The sequence below is a fragment of the Tupaia chinensis genome, unplaced genomic scaffold, assembly GCF_000334495.1.
Source record: "Tupaia chinensis unplaced genomic scaffold, TupChi_1.0 Scaffold000574_1, whole genome shotgun sequence".
Classification (NCBI taxonomy): domain Eukaryota; kingdom Metazoa; phylum Chordata; class Mammalia; order Scandentia; family Tupaiidae; genus Tupaia; species Tupaia belangeri.
Genome location: NW_006160088.1, coordinates 541,902 through 562,859, shown reverse-complemented (window position 1 = coordinate 562,859; position 20,958 = coordinate 541,902). Strand labels below are relative to the sequence as shown.

The following is a 20,958-nucleotide window of genomic DNA, read 5'->3' as shown; positions in this document are numbered from 1 at the left end:
TATTCTTATAGAGGTAAAGGAGGCTATGATGGTGAAAAAAGTGGAGATACAAAAAGAGAAATAAATTGTTGAGCAATTTTCTTGAAGAAACCAGAAGTGATTCAACACTCAGTACAACACTGCGCATTTTCAAGGAAATAGATATTTCCTCATAATAATAGGAACAGAAAAAGAGATGAGGCTAAACAACGTCCATTGTCCCTAAGAGCAATGGAGTTAGGGCAATTTGTTGGAATAGCTTTAGTCTTCTTAGTAAAATAGGAAATGAGATCATCCACAAAGACTTCAGGGAGCAGCTGGCAAGGAGATAGGTATTTGAGGAGAAATTAATGGGCGTATGGTAGCTGCCAGGGAAAACCAACAGAGTCAACTCTGAAAGAATAAATAATACACAGAGAGACTAGGCTAAGGTTAGAGCTTAGGAGGGACTCAGGGTACAGGTGTTATCAAAACAGGAGTATTGATTGAAAGTCTGTGTAATGGTACTTAACATCCTGAGTTATCCACCTCCACCAGACAGAAGGCTAAAGTTTATTTTCTAAAAAGACTGAATCAGAGGCACAACTGAGATCAAGATAATTAAATATAAAATTCGCCCAATAAATGGTGAGAACCTGCCTCTTTTTCTCCTTAGTTTGAAGGATACAAGTTGCCAGACTCCGCACTACACACTTACACTAGAGGGAGTTTGAGAATATCTCTTAAGCCCTGATGAATTCTGCACATAGTAATGGAATAAAACAGCCAAATTTTGCTACCTAGAAGCCACCAATCAATAAGCCTTGTCCAGAGACTATTTTAATGCACTGCCCTTCAAATATAAACCAGCAGTCAAGGATCAGGAGACATTTAACAAAAGCATCTAGCAACACAAGATTTTTCAACCTCAGCACAATTGACATATGGGTTGGATAATTCTTTTGGGAGATGTTTGCAAGGAAGGCTATTCTGCACATTGCAAAATGCGTATCAATATCCCTGACTTCCACTCACAAAATCCCAGTAGCACCCTACTCCATCGTGACACCTAAAAATATTTCTATATATCACCAAAAATATCTTTTGAGGATAAAATATCTACAAACCTCTCATACAGCTGAAAATTACTTGTTGAGCAATGACAAGACAGACTAATTCTAAAACAAAGAAATGTTTAAAAGGGATAATGTTAGAAGAATAATATATCTTTGGGGGGAAATGTAATTAAGCTTTGATAGATATGAGTAGCTACTGTTTTAATAAAACAATAATAAAGTGAGGCTACAAGCAGTTAAATTCAAGCAATAAAAAAGATAGGCCTTGGAAATTAAAAATATAAGGGCAAAATGGAAAATGCAATAGAAGTATTAAAAAGCAAAATTGGGGGGAAAAATCTACCAACTGGTAAGACAAAGTCACAAAAAAATGAAAAGGGGGAGAGAAATTAATAAAATGGAGGGGTCATTCCAGGAATCCAGCATCCAAATAATACTTTTTCTAAAAAATGAGTTAAGAGAAAAACAGTGGGGAATAATTACCAAATAAGTAATTTAAGACAATTTTCATGAACTGAAAGAAAGAAGACTCCAGTAGAAAAATGTCCTTTAAATATCCAGTAAAAGCGGATTAAAGACACTTACCTCTACTTTATCAATGTAAACTTTAAGGAGAAGAACCTTAAGATTCCAGATCAAAAACTAGGACACAAAAGACGAAATTAGAATGAGAAATTAATAAAATGGAGGGGTCATTCCAGGAATCCAGCATCCAAATAATACTTTTTCTAAAAAATGAGTTAAGAGAAAAACAGTGGGGAATAATTACCAAATAAGTAATTTAAGACAATTTTCATAAACTGAAAGAAAGAAGACTCCAGTAGAAAAATGTCCTTTAAATATCCAGTAAAAGCGGATTAAAGACACTTACCTCTACTTTATCAATGTAAACTTTAAGGAGAAGAACCTTAAGATTCCAGATCAAAAACTAGGACACAAAAGACGAAATTAGAATGGCATGGGATTTCTGTTCAGCAATCATAAAGGCTATAACATAATGAAGAATATGTTCAAACATCTTTAAAAACAATAGCAAGTGTTGACAAAGATGTGAAACTACCAGAACTCTTATACATTGCTGGTGCATATGCAAAAAGTCATAGCTACATTGAAAAACAGTTTTTTCATTTCTTATAAACTTAATTATAAACTTACTATAGGCTCAGCAATTCCATTTATAGAGAAATAAATTAAATAAAAGCATACATTTACACAATGACTTGCATGAAAAGTTTGTTGCAGAATAATTGATAAAATTCCAAAACTGATACAAATCATTTGTCTATCAATTGGTGAAAAAATTACAGTATATCCATACTAAGAAATACTACTATCCAACCATAAAAGGAGCAAAATATTAATATACACACTAACAAATCTCAAAACAGTATGCCAAGAGGAAAGATAAGAACAAATGTCTATGTACTGTATGATTTCATTTATATACAATTCTCAGAAAGGCAAAATAATTAGTGATCCAAAGCACAACAGTGGTTGCCTGAGGTTTAGCTATGGAGGGGCTTGAGAAAATGTGCTAGGGTAATAGAACTGTTCTGTATCTTTATTGTAGGGATGGTTACATAACTGTGTACATTTGCCAAAATCATAACACTACCCTTTGAATTACTGAATATTATTATCTGTAAATTATGTATCAATAAAACTGGTTTGAAAAGAAAGTTCAGGGATCAGCAGTTGGCATAATGGCTATGTCATTGGACTCCCATGTAGTCGACTGTGGTTTGAGTCCTGGACTTGGTGACTTAAACTCATGCTGAGCGTGTGTGCGTGTGTGCCCAAGATCCTGAGAGGAGAATGGAGGAAAACGGATTGCAGCATGGCCATTCTCCCCGGGATGGTGAGTTCTCACTTTCTGTCTCTCTGTCTCTCTCCATTTCTTGTAGCAAGCACACACACCCTATAGCAAAAACCTCTCCAAAAAAAGAAAAAAAAAAGACAATGCAAAATTTAAAAATGATTGTCCACTGCCTAGAATTTTATACCTAGCCAAACTACCATTCCACTATAAGCACAAAGATAAATACATGTTCAAAACTGGAAAAATTGAGTATTTTCTGGATATCTTTCCTTAGTAGGATCCCATAGATATATTTTATCAACATGATAAAGTTAAGAAGAAAGAGGAACATATGAGATACAGAAAACAAGAACTCCAACATTGGAGAAAGTTTAAGCAGCTGCTTGAAGGATAATGAATAGAGGCATTTCAGAATGAAATCTATGCTGCAGCCCTATTGGAGCAAGAAGATGAAGGAATGCATCAAAAGAAGGAACAAAGGTAGGAAGGATAAAGGAAGGAAAGAAAGAAGGAAGGAAGGAAGGAAAGAAGGAGAAGAAACAGAGGAAGGATAGGAAGGAGAAAGAAAGGAAGGGAGAAACTACAGATTACTTGAGGCATTTGACACTTATTAAGTATTAATACTTAAGTGTATTAAGATACACTTTTGATAGAAAACATAGCATTAAAATAGTTGTAAGTACACATAAAACACATTAACATAGAAATAATAATGAAAACACCAAAACATAGATTATATTGAGAGAACAGATAAAGAGAAAGATGGGGAGAAATAAATCCTCATATTTCATTTAGGAAGTAATTTTATGATAGCTAAAACCAAAAAAGAAAGAAAGAGGTCTATAGGCATGTTTTGGAAATATGGAGGCAAGTGATCAAAAAGTTGAAAAATGTTTCCTTTGGGAAATAGGAAACAAAGATGGGAAGGGTGGGACAGAACATTGTTGTTTTCGTTACAAGCCTTGCAGAACCACATAACATATGAAAAAGTAAATTTTTTAAAAAGGCAATGTATCAAGAAAGGAGAGGAATACATGCTCTGACACAATTAAACTGAGTTAGAAGCAGAAGCAAAAAAAAAAAAAAAAAAGGAAGAAGATAACTGCCTGTAGTTAGATGAGATGAATAGAGAGGTCATAAACACAGTTCACAGTATGGACATGGAGCAAGGTTAGTAAATGACAGTAGTTATAGAGATGTGGAGGGAAATAATGGAGGTAAAAAGGGAGTTGGAGTGGAATCTGGGACTCAGATCAGAACACTGTGTTTTGAAAAACCACCTTCATCAATTTTCTCTTCTGTAGGTCAGGTCTCTAAGCACCTAATTCCATTTCTCAAACAAAATGTTCCTTTTGTTCTATTCTAAATAACTTTATTAATAGAATAAAAATCATAATAATTAAGAGCAATTATTGAGGCAGTATTGTTGCTGCCCAAGTTGTCAGAAGACAGATGACCCTAAACATTTAAATGCTATAGAACTTTGCTGAAAATTCTGCCATTAGCAAATGAATGTGCTTATCTTTGCACATCCTGCTTCGCTACTCAAGATTGAGTAAAAGTCTGCAAGGCTTTGATGAGCATAATCAAAAACGCAAAGCCTAAACCTTCTAGGTGGATACAAGCTTTAAGAACTGGGTTTTAAGGACTTCAAAAGTGCAGATTAAAATCTCTAAATCCAGAATACAATTGATGGCTTTAAATATATCTTCAGAATGGAGATAATCATAATGTCTTACCTCATAAGGTCAGTGTCAGAGTTAAATGGGATTAAACATGAGAGAATTACCTGTCTCTCAAAGAACTTACCACTTTTATGGGGCCAGCAGGATGTGGTGGTTAAAGTGCTGGATCCCACGTGGTCAGCTTTACAATTTGACTCCCAAACTCAGCAACCTGAAAAATATGCTGGGCACTTGTGCATGCATGCCCAAAATCTTGACAAGAGAATGGAGGAGAAGGGACTGTTGCATGGCCATCTCCCCAGGGGGTACTTTTTCACTTTCCTTCTCTCTCTATCTCTCTCTGATGAGCACATGTGCTTTATGGTAAAAAAAATCTAAAAAGATAAAAGAATTTACCACTTCTACTTTCTTTGTGAACTATCTACCACCCTAATAAAAAGGCAAACTCCTTGCAGATAGATGGTGATGTTTTAACACTGTCCTTACTGTAAATCAGCCTCACAAGTATAATTTGTACCTAACTGCATCACTCACTCTGTGTCCTCAGGAAATCAGTATAATGATTGGTATATAATAGATGCAATGTGTGCTGGAGACAAATTCTGGCATTCAAGCATCCCCTACCCCCCAGCTGTAAGGTACTAGAATAAAATCTATCCAGCTCCTGGATAGATCTGTAGAAACTGAGAATGATTTTCCAGAACTTTTAGGAGGCCTGATTACCCCCTAACTATTCACTTGTCAAAAACCAGTGGGGAATGTTTCTCTTACCTCAAAACAAGCTAGATAGAAATTATATTCTTTCCTACCTGCTTATTTTGTTCCTTTTCTCTCTTCCCTTCCAATCTTTCTCTCTTTCTTTGGTTCTTTTCTTCCTTCTTACTCTTCCTCCAACCTCACCCCTGGTCTTTATTTATTTCCAGAAGTATAAATTTTTTTTGCCTGCTGTGTGTCCAGGACAGATCTGGATCAATAATCAGTAATGAAGTACTTAATTACAGAAACTTGTTTTTTCTGCTTTGATCTTCTGCAAGGCAGCAGAAAATTTTCCAGAACAGAAGGGGCAAGAGGGAGCGGGAAAGTCCCCTCCTTCCCACCACCATGAACTGAAGGCTTTCCTGCTCGCAAATATGCTGTATGGCTCTATTCAGACAAGGTAGTTTGGATCCACTTCAAACAAGCTGCCTATTGATGTTTGTGGCTTGATGTAGATTATGCTAGAGCTGCTGAAATGCAGTTCTTGGAGCAGCCAAAACAGAAATAAATTTGCAGTATTCTCTCACTCGAAAGTCAATAGATGTCCTAGAGGTATATGCCTAGCCAGCCAACTTTTTTCCTTTGTCAAGTGAACTCGTCAACATTTGCTTCCATCAACACAAGACATCTGCTTTGTCATCCCTATCAATTGGCATCATCCAGTTTCTGGATTAAAAGGTAAGAACTTTATCAGTCTTTAATGTGTCCTTGAAAAGTCACTGTGGGGAGAAGAAAGCTGGGACACTTTCCAGAATAAAAGCATTTCAGAAGAAATCATCCAGTGAGCACTTAGCTCCAGCCATTTCAGCCCTCGTGATATGCAGAGTGAAGTCCTAGGACAGGCTTGAGAACTGTGGGCAAGGGTTACAACTGTGCCCCACAAGGACAAAGGTGTCAGTGTAGTTAGAGGCAACATCCTAAAGTATGAAGGGCACCAGCACTGAAAATCTGTGCCGATGAAAATAGTGATTCCACCATTTACAAATGACCTTGAAAAATATTTTAAGAGACTTGATGCCTCTGAAAATTGGATAACTAGACAAGCTTACTTCAGAAGTTTCTTGTGAGGATTAAAATGTGATCATCTGTTGAAATTCCTTAGCAGACAAGCATAGAAGTAGCACTCCTTGAAAGTTAACCATTATGATAGAGACTGGCCAAGTGCTGAGGACCTATCTTTTCTCCCTCTATGCAAATAAGAAGACTATCTTTCCCATGCTTCCTCAGAATCAAGGCTAGGCTAAATGAGCTCCTCTGACCAATGGACTGTGGTAGATATATATGCTACTACTGGGCCTAATGATAAAATAGTGCATAGTGTATGGAATGGTGTCCCTAAAATACACATCCAAGTCCTACCTTCTAGAACTTGTAAAGAGGACTTATCTGAAAAGGATTTTTTTCTGTAGATATAAATAAATTAAGCATCAGAAGATGAGCTCATTCCGGATTTAGAGTGAGCCCTAAATCCAATAACAAAACTCCTTGTGAAAGAAAAGAAAAAAAGAAGAAGTAGAAGATAACACACATACAGAGACATGCAGACATGGAGAAGATACTCATGTGAAAATGGATGTAGAGATTACAGTTATGTGTCTATAAACCAAGGAATGCTGAGGACTACTGACACCAATCAGAATCTATGCAGGAGGTAAGGCCTGTAACCGATTTCACTTAGAGCCTCTAGAAGGAACCAACCCTGCTGACACCTTGATTTTGAACTTTTCTGGCCTCCAGAGCTGAGAAACAACAAGTTCTATTTTTTAGCCACCTGGATTGTAACAATTTGTTATGACAGCCCTGGGTAACAGGTACACCATCTAATCATTCAAGCCTTTTCTCTCAGAAGCAAGTGAACCAAATAGACAATCACCAAAGAGATGGAGCCCACATTCCCAAGGCACTCCTGGGTAGAGAGTGGTGAGGTGCTCACCAGGCTTCGTAGGATAGAGAACACACTTCTTGTGTATTAATCCTCTGAGTCATGGGGGTTGAGTGTCATAGCAGCTAGCACTAACTACCCTGAGCAATACAACTATTAGGGTGATGGGGAAATCATGACATATTTTTCTGTTTTTCTATAAAATAAAAAAAAAATGTGTCGTGACTTTCCCAAAGACTCAGTATTATTTACTAAAGGATCTAAAGTAGAGATCTAGCTGAGACAAAAAGGAAAAGCCACTGGAACAGCAGGAAAGCTAGAGAAAAAAGTAAATAGTTCAGCCATTCACTCTCAGTGGGATATCAAGCCTGGACCTTTCTAGTGGATTTGGGTCCAGGATAGTGATCTACACAAAGTCCTGCTAGCCCCACTTTATCCCTACAGCTTACTGGAGTTACTGTTGACTCGGGGACCAATTTAGAGTTTTTATTACAAACAGACTGGAAGAATCCTTGAACTTCATGGAAAAACACTGACCTAATGTCCTGGGGAGACTTCAAACTGAGAATGAGTGTAGTCGCAGGCCAGAGGGAGCCAAGCACACACAGGACTGCTTCATTCCAGAGGGGACATTCAGGTTAAAGCAAGATAAAGATGATGTAGTCTATCTAGAAGGTAACTCAGCTTGCTAGGTTACCCACTAAGAAAACTGAGGAATCATAGCCTGGGGCTCAAAAACTGTAGGTAAAAAAGATAGAAGAGACTCTGACATTTCTGAGGGTCCACAGTGCAATCGGTCTCATCCCAAACTGAATATATTTTACTTTGAGGTAAGTAGGAGTGGATCAAACACAGGAGTTATGCTTGGGAAGTTAGGACTATTTTTAGTATGGTCTGGAGGGTAAAGATGTGGAGGGAGCCTCAACAAGGAACAGGACATTGAACATCTGAAAGAAGTAGAGAAAACTGGTAGTGGGTAACATCACTCAGAGAGAGGGATGGGTGTGCCTGCTTAGAGAACACATCCCTGTTTTTTGTTTCATTTTTGTTTTAAATATTTTTTTAAATTTATTTATCTCTATTTTCCATGAGCAAGAGACACAGAGAAAGAGACAGCACCCTCAACAGAGTCTTAATCCTATGATCTACCCCCAACTTCAGCCAACCCCGGATCATGGCCAAGCACCTGCCTGCATACTTTGAGCAGTCTCCAGATGTGAGTCTGGAATCTTCTGTGAGGGATTTCCTCACAGAGCATCACATTTTACCACTGAGCCAGCGTTTGGCCCAACGTATCCCTGTGTTAACCGGAAATGCAGAAGCAGATCCCAGACAACCACCTATCCCAGAGAGCTAAGCACTAAGTCATAACATACAGATGAAGAAAGCGCATCCTGGGGCCAGCAGGTGGCATAGTGGTTAAGGCACTGAACTCCCACATAGCTGACTGCAGTTCAAATCCCAGATCTGGCAGCTTGAAACACACCAGGTACATGTGTATCCCCGCCCAAAATCCTGAGAGGGGAATGGAGAAGAAGGGATTGTGGTGTTGCCATACCCCTGAGGGGCAATTTCTCAGTTTTTCTCTCTCTCTGTTCCTCTCCAGCAAGCACAGCCCCCTACAGCAAAAAAAATCTCTCAAAAAAATAAATAAATAAAAAAGAAACCAACATCCCTGAAACACCTAAAAGAGCAGAGGAATGCTCCCATGCAATTCCCAAGAAACTAGCAGAGAATTTTGTGGTTGGTATCCCCTTGATCAAGTAAGTGTGGCTGATGCAAAAATTCGATGTTTGTTTCACATATTGTGGTCTTTGTTCTTGGACTCTCCTTTCTCCTCCTTCCCATTTCTTCAACCATTCCACAGAAGTCTCAAGCTTTCCATCCCACACATGGTAACCTTTCTACTTCTCAAGAATACATTTCCTTTTTTATAAATGTGAGCTCCTCTGTAATCCCTCTTGCATTCCTCTCTTGTGCTCTTATTTTCCTTCTCATATTTTTCTTCTCTCCCTCTTACAGGGAATATTTTCCTTCAAAGAAGGAAAACAACTCCTTTTACTCACCAGAGAGAAAGAGAAAGGAAAAGAGAGAAGAAAAATGAGAAAGTACCCCCTTAAGGGAATGACCAACCACAATGCCGCCTACACTCTCCTCTCAAGATTCTGAGCATTGGGAACCAGCAGTTGGCGTAATGGCTATGTCGCTGGACTCCCACGTAGTCGACCGCGGTTCGTGTCCCGGACCCGGTGGCTTAAAACTCATGCCGGGCGCGTGTGCATGCGTGCCCAAGATCCCAAGAGGAGAATGGAGGAGAAGGGATTGCGGCGTGACCATCCCCCCTGGGGGGTGATTTCTCGCTTTCTGTCTCTATGTCTCTCTCTGTCTGTCTGGCGAGCGCATGTGCCCTACAGTGAAAATCTCTCAAAAAAAAAAAAAAGATTCTGAGCATGCATGCATACACACCTGGCATATTTTTTTACCTCGCTGGGTGAGGACTAGGACTTAAACCACAGCACTCAGCCATGCAGAATCCAACCAGCTTAATCACCATGCTACCACCTGGCCCTGGCAAGCAACTCCTGATGGATAAAAAACTAAATCAAGTCTCCCTTATTTTGATCTCAAGAAGCTAATTTCTTAATAATAAGAAAAAAATAATAGGATGTAAAAAAATGGGATGTAAACAAAATGCATGGACCATATGGTCAAAATCTTTGGAACATAGAGTTTCAGATAAAAATATCCACACATATTCTTACCATCTATCTTGGGCTGGGTTCCCCCAGAAGCAACCTTGAGACCTGGATTTAAATGCAAGGGATTTATTTAGGAGGTTATCCTAGGGGGGACCTTAGGAGGGAAGTAGAGATGTGTTTCAGGAAGGGAGCAAAGTTGATAGAATGTGCCCTCAAACAGGTTACCATGTATGACCGAGGCTTGCCCCACTAGAGAATTCTGGGAGGCAGGAGGAATTTTGCCTAAGGAGCAAGGAAACCAGGTCAGTTACCTCTCAGTCCCACCAAACACTTTCTAAGGACTGTGCTAAAAAAGCAGCAATGCTGGTCACATTCTTCTGCCATGCAGGCAGGAGAAGCATCAGCACTAACTGGAAGGAAAAGGTGCTGAGAGAGGTGGGCAGGCACAGAGTCCATCTGCTGCCACAGCACTCACAAGTCCCCAGGTCACACCACACAGAAGTGAACAGGTGCCAATTGTCCAGGGAACTCAGGCCACATGCCTGCCCATCTGCCTAGTTTAGGCCACAAAAGATTGTCCACATGGCAGAGACTGTGCACTACCCAACTATACCCATCCTCCCAGTCACCCAGAGTCTGTCTCCTTTCTGCAGTTGGTTATGGGCACCATGGTGACCCACCTTAAATCACAGGGAAGAGGGCAGAACCCTAAGAATGGCTGAACAAGATGAAAAATTATTCCTGAAGCTGCTGCAACAGCCCTGGATATTCTGTACTCAAATTTACAGAGGAGACAAAGAAATCCTCTTTTTGAAGCCAGTGTTGTCATTTGGGGTGTTAAAGCTTCAATCCTACCTTTCACATTACTTTTCCTCCACTCTTCTGAAATTTGGACTTAAATGGGGATGAAGCAGACCACTATTTGTTTGCTTCTAATCTTTCTTGCACTTTCATTTCCAGGTAATTTAAGCAAATAATTGGACAATCTAGCCAGTAAGGAGTACTATGGGGACTGGTGAAGAAAGGCAGTTTTGTGTCTTTGACAGAAAGCTGTGAACTGGTTACACCAACCTTGTTGGAGGATTAAGCTTCATCATGATATTCTCTGCCTGGGCCTCGCTGTGCCATCATGGACACCCATTCCATTTCTCAGAGCTCTGCTTGTTTATAAGTGCAGGGTTGGTGATCCCTGAGGTAGCTTGCAGCACTAACGCTCCATGATTTATGAACATGGAGACACATAAGGAAGCCATAAATGGGGATAAGAGAAGCCGAGTAAATGAGAGCTGAGCATATACAAGGGAGCTACAAAATGTCTTTGTTCATTTAGACCCAGAAATCACAAATGCTGAGCTCAGCACTCCACAGACATCCCATGGAGTTCCTCACCATCACACACCCACCTCAGAGGTTATCAAATCAATATAACACACCGCTTCCTGCTTTACCACCCCACTGTCCCTTTACACCAGGAGGATGGGCAGAAGCTCTCATCCTTGGCTTGGAGTCTGGTTGCAATGGAGGACAGGGATGCTGGCAGAATATTAGCAGCAGAGATACCAATGGTGCAGAGGCTGCAGTGCTCCCTCTCAGTTGGCCGCTCTGCAATGGCAAAGCCATCACATGGCCGCTAAATTTATTGGTCTGGCTCAATGCCCTGGTGTTGCAGAGGCTGCTGGCTTGGTTGCAAACAAATCACACAAAAGAGCCTGAGCTACAACTGAACCAGAGCAAATCTGTGGTGACAGGCACTCTGGCCACAGGCCAGCCTCCAAAACTCTCTCCCACCATTGTCTGGCCACTTCAGCTGCAGATGCCATAATGCTACTGGCTGGCTACACCTATCAGCCTCCCTATCTGAGGGAGAATGGGGTTCCCATGGAGACTATGGGTGTGAAGATATTGATGCAGTTCTATTCTCAGAGACCAGGGTTGCTGACACAGTGATATAGTCTCAATCTAACCACTGCACTACAGTTTTGAAGTACAACAGAGATTTATTCAACCCCTCCTTTGTATCTGCACCATTTTAATACAGAGAGGTTCACTGTGATCTCCCATCTCAAGTGATTCCCCATCAGTTAGAGTGATAAAAATTAACACATATAGGACTAGCCCATAGCCTAGTGGTTAAGGGATCTGAATCCCACATAGCCAACCACTGTTTGAGTCATGCTCCTGACAGCTTGATACATGCCAGGTATATGTATGTGCATACTCAAACTCCTGACAGGAAGCAGAAATAAAGGAGAAGGAATAGTGACATGACCACACCCCACGGGAGAGTGCTTTCTCCCTCTCCTTCTCTCTGTCTCTGTGCCTCTCTTTGGTGAGTGCACATGCCCTCCAGCAATTAGAAAAATTAACATATGTATAATAGTTAAACTACAATATATACCAAGTATTAAGGTACAAGAGACATGGCACAGAAACTACAAATGTATTAGTTTTCTGTTGCTGCTGTAACAAGTTACCATAACCCTACTAGTTTCAAAGAACATCAATTTCCTGTTACAGTTCTAGGGGTCGGAAATGCAAAATGAGTCTTAGAAGGTAGAATTAAAGTTTTAGTGGGGCTGTGTTTCTCCTGGAAATGTCCTTAAAAATCTATTACCTTGTTGTTTTTCCAGCTTTCTAAATGTTGCCTGATTTCCTCAGCTCATGGTCCTCCCTCCCTTCTCACAGCATCTCACTCCAACCTCAAACTGTCATCACAACTTCTTTCCTGACACCTATCCTCTTGCTTATTTCTTATAAAGACCTCTGTGGTTACACTGGACCCACTCAGCCAAGCCAGGACAATCTCGAAATCTTCAATTTAATCACACCCATACACTCCCTTTGGGCATAGAAGGTAACATATGAGATCAATGCATTATAGGGATTAGGACATGGACATTGGACATCTCTGGAAGCCTGTATTCTATATACCATCACCTTGACTGGAATTCAGATGCAGGAGGATCTCTAAGGACTTTGGTCATTAATAGGCATGATGAGGGTCACAAAGGTTGAGCCCAACAGCACCTGTGTGCTAGGAAGCACCATGTGATGAGTTGCAGACACCCTGGTGTTCAGTGCCTCATACTGGTGATACGGTAGTCAGAAACTTCAGGCTCTCAAGTCACACCCAGAGGAAAAATTCAGCCTCAGGCTCTACTAGCTGAATGACACCCAGAGTGTTCCTCTACCTCTCTGAGCCTTAGTTTCCTCATCTGTAAAATGGGAAAAACATAAATTCTCTGTAATACAATTAAGATAAAATAAAATAAAATAAAATAAAATAAAATAAAATAAAATAAAATAAAATAAAATGTGTAAAGTGCTTATTATCTTGCCATAACCTGACACAGGAAGAATTCTAGACAGGTGGTCTTTTTAATTTCTCCCTGACACCTGTGGGCTGTTTTGTTTGTTTTGTTTTTTTATGAAGCAGGAGATTAAGGCTGTGGAAGCTGCAATTCTTTCCCAGGACAGCTGTAGTGTTAGTATTTGAATCAGGGCCATAATCTGGGTAGGCTAACAAGTCCAGGGAAGCCTACTCCCCACAGCAGGGCTAAGTTGACAGAAGGAGCTACATTCTGTGTAGAAAGAATGACAAGGCAAACGTATCATAAGTAGGTTCCTGTACTTGTAGTATTCAGGTGCAGGTTGACCTCAAGGCTACCATGGGCTTGATTGAGTATTTGATTTCTTTAGGGGGAGTCAGGGGACACCTAAAAATGTCTCCATGTCTTGGTGCCTGTCTCTCCTGAATGCTCTTCTATTTTCACCCATCGTAAGCTGTGATGACAAGAAAGTCTCCAAACAGGGCAGGCTTTCCATGACCCTCTTTAGAAAGGAAAACGAAAAACTCAAGAGTACAGGCTGGCTTCGAACTCTGATCAGATCAAAATCTTCCTTGGCTGTCCATTGAATGAAAACAGGATTTTTTAATGTCCCTCTGCCCTCAAATATGTTGAGAGACATTGTTTTTCTAGAGTTCATGTCACAAATTAGGGCATTTGTCTATTCATTGTTCTCATGGCAAATATTTACAGAGTGATTAAACCATCAGTAAAATGGAAGTCCCTGACCTCGTGACATTGAATGGAGGCAACAGTATCAATCAAAGAGTCACATAAATGCATGTTAAATTGAAGCTGTGATTTCAAGCTTTAATTTACTTTCAAGTCTTCTCCAGAGCAGGACCTTATGTGTATGTGGCAGGTGTTAGATATATGGGAAGAAGCAGGATAAGAAAAGAGAGGGCTATAACAGAAATTTCAGGTGTTACTACAACCTGTTTCCCCCAACCTCTGGGCACAGGTAGACTAACTATATTTCCCAGCTTCCCTTGCATAGAGATGAGGCCACATGTTCTTGTTCTGGGTCTGGCCTATTGCAAACCTCTGACGCTGCTTTCCACATGATCAATAGAGATGACCCAGGAACACCAATATCAGACTCAGCTGAAAGTGAGAATGAAAGAGGGTGCAGGTTATAGGGTTTAGTATTTCATCTCTTACAAGAGTTAGTTTGACCTCAACTATCCCAAAAAAGTAGCACCAGCTCAGAACTAGAGGGTGACAGGAGTTAACCAGATGCAAAGATGGAGCAGTAGATTCAAATATCCTGGTGGTAGAGAGAGGTGAGTTTATCCAAAGAATGATGGAAACATCCACAAAGTGAGGGGTGGCACAGTGTGGATCCACATGTTAGGCCACATGAAAAAAATGGGCTTTATCCTAAGAGACAAGTGAAGCTGCTGGAGGATTTTGATTTGGGGACAGGAAGGTCTGGAACAGATGACATGACTAGATTTGCATTTCTAAAAGGTCACTTGGGCTACAATAGGAGAATATTCCATGTATACTTTGGTGAGATTGGAGGAATGATTGCTAAAATTGTCCATATACAGAATGATGTTAGCTATCTCCCTATCCTTATCTCTCACTAAGCCTTTGGGTCAGTCAATAATTAGACAGTCAACCCCAAGCTATTCTATATTGGTCTGACATGTTCTGTGTGTGACTTCCAAACTACAGAGAGATTGGGGACTGAAATACAGGTTGTCATGAATGCACCATAAAGAAGTGAGAAGTCAGAGTGATACTTTCAGCATTGGTAGGGTTCATGACAAGACTATCATCTAATTCAAGCTCTGCAGTTCCTTTTGTAGGTAGCCTGGTGTTATAGTTTGAATAATGGTTGTCTCACATACTTTCATGTTTTGGAATTTGGTTTTAGTGAGTGGTGATTGCATGTCTCCTAGAAATTCATGTGTTGGGACTTAACTGTATTGATCATATGATATAGGCATTAGGTGAAAACTCAATTCCTCCATGGTGTCTGTAGTGGAGCCTTTGGATATTCTAAGATTGAGTTCTGGTGGGTTAGTAAGCAAGGGGAATAAGACCAGAGTGGCAGAAGGAGACAGCCACATGGATAAACACCATATTCTGCTCAAAGTTTCTTCATTTTGTGATACTGTTGGACTCTCCAACCATTCAAACTGAGTCATTAATCCTCTACTTCTATGCATTCCCCAGTTTTAGCTATTCGTGTTAGCAATGCAATAATACAAACACACCTAGGTAATGATTTTTTTTAGTTGAGAGGTTTTAAGGAAGCCCTAAGAGAAGTACAAGGAACACTAGCATAGATGCACCCCTCCATTCTTTGTGAGAAGTGTGGCTTATGTGATGGCTGGGCTTTAAACACTTAGGAGCCCGAAGAACCCTGCAGTTCAGGCATGTGAACATCATGAGAGTGGCTAGTTGGGGGAACTTTCAAAATTATTCCTATTCAAGACAACTTCTCAAGGCAGATAGCAAAATATCCAGTGGTTCTAATTTGAACAATCCTCTGGTTGTTTTATCCCTAAGGCCTGTTAGGGCCCCCACCGCCAGCTGTACCAGGAGAATGTGTCAACCCCAGCCTCTCATTATCCCAGCTCCACAGACCCCTCATGCCCAGGAGGTTGCATAAAACACAGCAGCATTATGCTTACCCTTCACTCTTACTCAGTTAGACTTCCAAAAGGGTGTGAGGTGCTGAGCAAAGTCCATCGTCACAGTCATGAGAAAGTGGAGCCCACAGTAGAGCAACACCAGAAGAAAGCAGTGGCAGGGAGTGAATACAGATCTAAGATGTGCAGTAAATCAACTGGGCAGTGACTGAAGTTGGATTTATGACTCAGTCTGAACAAATTACAGAAAATGAAGCCCAAGGGCATGCTAGAGATTTCAGCTCCTGAGAAGCTGGATATGTATTCCACTACCGCCCAGCAAAAATTAATATGATGAAGATCTAGCCCTCCATATGATGGTATTAGGAGGCAAGTCTTGAGAGGTAATTAGAAGAGGTCCAGAGGAATGGGCCCTTATGATAGCATTTGTGCCCTTAGAAGTACAGAAAGAGATCGGAGCTTGCTCACTCTTTGTCTGGCTACCACATGAAACAGAAAAATTGTAGCAAATTCCAAAGCCAAGAAAAGAACTTTCACTGGAAATCAAGTTTGTCAGCACCTTTGTCATGAACTTCCAGCCTTCAGAATGATGAGAAATGAGTATCCATTGTCCAAGCCACCCAGCTCATGGCCTTTTGTTATAGCAGCTCTAGCTGACCAAGATACTGGGCATCATAGATGGGGCAATCAAAGGACCCCACTGTAGTCATCTATGATTTGGGTTAGAATCAAGTGAAATCTCCTAAGCATGACAATAATGTCACTCTTGACCTTAAACACAAATCCTAAATAACCTCTAACCCTAACATCTTTACTAATTTGTAGGCTAGTCTTCAGGATTTTTAAAAGTACAATTGGAGGCCCACAGACTTAAAAAAAGACCAACTTAAAAAGTTAAAATCAATCAACCCAAAATAAATGACACATGCAAATGACCATCTCCTGAGATGACCTTTTACTGTGACTGTTGGGGCTAAAATGTATTAAGCCTCACTTTAGACACAGGATAGACTATAAGGAAGACAAGATAAGGAAAATAAAAGGAGGGTGAGTTAAAAATAGTGGCAAAGAAAATCATTGTTATTTGAAAATGATATGACTGTCTAACTGGAAATCGGGGGAAAAATACTGAAAAGTGATCATATTCTATGTCATTCAGTAAGATGAATAGTTACAGGATTAAATATATAGAAATTGGTAGTTCTCTTAGATGACAGCAAAATTATCTAGAGAGTGCTTTGGGAAAAGACTACTTAAAAGGATAACAAAAACTATAAAGTACCTAGAATCAGAACAAAAAGAAATGTGCAAGGCCTATATGAAGAAAACTAAAACTATTGAAAGACATAAAATGCTATAAAGATAATAATAGGAAGACATTAATTCTTCCTCACTAAACCTAACTTTATTTATACATCAGATGTAATTCTGCTGGCCTGTGACGTTCTATTCTTTTCTTAGATGTCTAGGAAGCTCTATTTTTAGACATCTGTGAGACCTGAATAAGTCTCTCTGTTTTTAGCCAGCATGAGTGGGTTTCTGTTCATTGCAACCAAATGACTAACTCAACTTCAGCTACCCTTATAGCTCTCATGGGTCCATGTATCTGTGTCTCAAATTCTCTCCTTCGTCCTCCTGAATCTCTCTCCAAATGGGCTTTTACAGCTTCGTAGGAAGAAATAAGAAAGCTTTTTAAAAAGCTTTGCTATAACTGTAAGCTATACTACACTAGTTTGGGGGCCCATTCCACATCTACTTCCCCTTAACTGACTCAATTCCCATGCCTATTAGCTCAGACTCCCAAGAAAGTATTCTTTCAAGTGCCCACCACTGATCCAGAAGCCACAGTCAAATGAAGCAAAGCCCCATGGTTTGGGTTGAATCAGGAGAAGGGTATTATAAAAGAAGACCATCACTGACCCTTTACCACAGTGGTTCATCAATAATAACAGCTTCTATTTACTGGACAACCACACTAAGCCATGTAGGCACTCATGTATTTTACCTCATTTTAACTTTCTCCCAATCACCTGTCCAAGTAGATTTTATCATCACTTTGATTCTAAGGAAGCAAGCTTTTTGAGGTAAGTAACTTCTCTGCAGTTACTTGGCGGACCTATGAGTCAAAGATGAATCCAGTTCCAGGTCTCAAGTGCTTGGAGTCTCATCTCCTGACGTCACCAAGTGCAAGTAGCAGAGCCACCTCCTCTAGCCTGGAGTGTCCTATTAAATACAGCATCTGGGGAACCAGCAGTTAGCGTAATGGCTATGTCGCTGGACTCCCACGTAGTCGACCGCGGTTCGTGTCCCGGACCTGGTGGCTTAAAACTCACGCCGGGCGCGTGTGCGTGCGTGCCCAAGATCCCGAGAGGAGAATGGAGGAGAAGGGATTGCGGCGTGACCATCCCCCCTGGGGGGTGATTTCTCGCTTTCTGTCTCTATGTCTCTCTCTGTCTGTCTGGCAAGCGCACGCGCCCTACAGTGAAAATCTCTCCAAAAAAAAAAATAACTAAAAATAAATAAATAAATAAAAAATATAGCATCTGGGACCACAAAGCTAAGCACCTTCTCAAGGTCCTTGGTCAGAAATTTCTCTGCCAGCCACCTCATACACCTAGGAATTCCCATCATCTTTCAATTTCTAGGGAGGGCCTGAATTATTCTCCAGGTTCTCTGTGCAGACACAGCAGCATCCCCTAGCCCTCCTCATTCTGGCCATCTGTTTATCTGAGTTAGCACCTTGGCAAGGAACTGCCCTGCTTATAACCACAGCATCAAGCCCATACCCACAGCAGGAGTTAATAACTGAGTGAAGTGAAATTGAGTTAGGGATACTGCAGTCTGCTGACATCTGTTCCTACCTCCTCTTCAGGATGGACACTGCAACCCACAGGAAGGGAGAGGCCATGAGGAGTCTTTAGCCATAAAGCACTTCACTGTTTGGCTTTATGAGGACACAGACTCAAAATATCCAATTCCCATTCTGAGGGGTCCACACGTGGAACCTCACCATTCCTGTTAGCTGGACTAACAATTAGGTCCTATTGAATCCACCTGGGAAGTATGAAATTAAATTTGTCCCTGTGGCTTGAAGAAAACCAGTTATGTGACAGGGGCAAGAGAGCCATATCATAATCGCTCATGGGGTCTCTCCAAATTTCACACCTTCACTCACCAAACCCTCATGTTTCTGACCCAGGAGGTCATTCTAAGGAGCACTCACACCCTCTTGAGAAACTTGGAGAAGTACCTTAGTAGAATTTCTGATTTGTATGGAGAGTTCCCTCAGGAGGGGGCATCCAGAGGGTCAGAGCAGAGTATACTCAACAAGGAGAGATCCTCATTTCCTTTAGATGAAAAACTGAGAGGATAAGAAAACAAAGGGTATTCAGGGAAGACAAAAAATTAATCTATAATAAAATGTAAAGCATTCACCTGTAAATAAATGCAAGCGTTTGTTTCATTCCTAGCTTGCTTTACTTTGAGAGTCTTGGAATTAGAAAGGAGAATACATTATGATCCACCTCATAATGTATTAGAAAGGAGAATACATTATGATCCACTGACCCAGGAAGCTTTACCTCAAGTGTCTCTCAGCCCACGTCTTCTCTTCAGTAGGGACCACACCATTAGGAACCTCTCAGAGCCCTCACTGCTTGTCAGTGCAAAGGGATCCTATTTCGCTCCCCACTGAATAGAAATCAATCAGAGAAACCCAGGAGTTGTTGCTGTCCCTAACAGCCAAGGGAGTTGCCTGGCAGGAGGGATTTTCTTACACAGGACAATAAGCACATTTCCAGAAGACTTTTTCTAGATAGCAAATCTCCCAAGAATGCCAGCCTTCATCTACGCCTTTGTGACATAAGTGGAACTCTGTCAAAGGAACAGTGTTGCCTCTGCCTACCAGTCCTTACCCTGCCCATGTCTCACTCCCACCCTGCTTTTCACCTGCATCCCTAGGCACATACATGTACACACACATGCATGTACACACTGATACCATTCCTCCCTCTTTTTCCAACATTCTATTTTGAAGAATTATTTTATTTAACTTTATTTATTTATTTTATTTATTTGCTTATTTTAATTTGACTAGAGAGGATAGAGTGAGAGAGAAAGAGAAAATGAGAAAGCAAGCCACCAGGTCTAGGACTCAAATTGTAGTTGGCCATGTGGGAGTCCAGTGCCCTTCACTACCATTCCACCTGTTGGCCCCTACCAGTCTTTACTTTTCATCTTTATCTTTGTTAAGGAGCTGGGAAAGGAAAGAAGTGTAGGCCACAATGTTCTCAATGCTGTCATGAGGCATCTTAGGAGGTTGACGATCAGATACAGCTTCCCCGTTAGATTTTCATGAGACAAAGATCAAATAAATAACAGTTACACATGATTTGGGGGATGGAAGCTCCTGCCATCCACAGCCCCAAAGCAGGCACATACACAAAAAAGCTGAATCTTGACTCTGTGGAGCGGTCCTCTCCACATAGCAGACCTCTCCTCATTGCCTGTGGAACCACTTTCAAGTGTGCAAAGCAATTTACCTGTGAGGTCTGCAAGAGAGGAAAGGGGATGGGAGAGAAGCCAGATGGCTTCTAAATTGCTGTTTGTGATAAATAACTCTGACAGGTAGCAAATCACAGTATGGAGTACAGAAGAGGTGGGGAGACTGAAAAACATGCCTGCCTCCTGGAGCTGTGCAGGTGCAGAGAGAATGCAGGTGAGCAGCAGAATGGCCATCAACAGTGTGGGGTGTCCCCTTGGGAGATTCACAGTGTGCCTACAGATTGAATCTGGGTGATGCTCCAAACAGAAATGCATTACTCTCCCCCACTATTGTTCTCCTGGTTGAGTCATAATTCCCCAATGAGACTTCTGAATCTTTGGCACCTCAGGATATAGAACTCTGTTACCATCATAAGAAAAAAGGATACTGCCATTGCCCATGGCAGTTAGAACTCTCCAATGAGACAGGCGCAGCTGAGATTGGCTCCCTCTTTCTCAGCACAAAAGCTCCTAACAGAAGGCACTGTGTTATATCTCTAACTCTTAAGAGAAGAAAACAGACATCTGGCTTGCAGTCACCCCTAACTTTCTAGACAAATATAAAGTGAAAGACAAAGGCAGACACTTGAA

The 20,958-nt window shown here is 40.9% G+C and overlaps 1 protein-coding gene across 1 annotated transcript in view; it reads left to right on the top strand.

The window, feature by feature from the left end:
* The window catches only part of TRIM42 (tripartite motif containing 42), a 42,386-nt gene extending 33,853 nt beyond the window's left edge, over positions 1-8,533 (top strand). The window contains exons 5-6 of the mRNA XM_006158193.1: positions 5,573-5,694; positions 8,338-8,533. Of these exons, the coding sequence (XP_006158255.1) occupies positions 5,573-5,694; positions 8,338-8,533 (318 nt within the window). The remainder of the gene's footprint in view (positions 1-5,572; positions 5,695-8,337) is intronic.
* Positions 8,534-20,958: the final 12,425 nt, after the last annotated feature.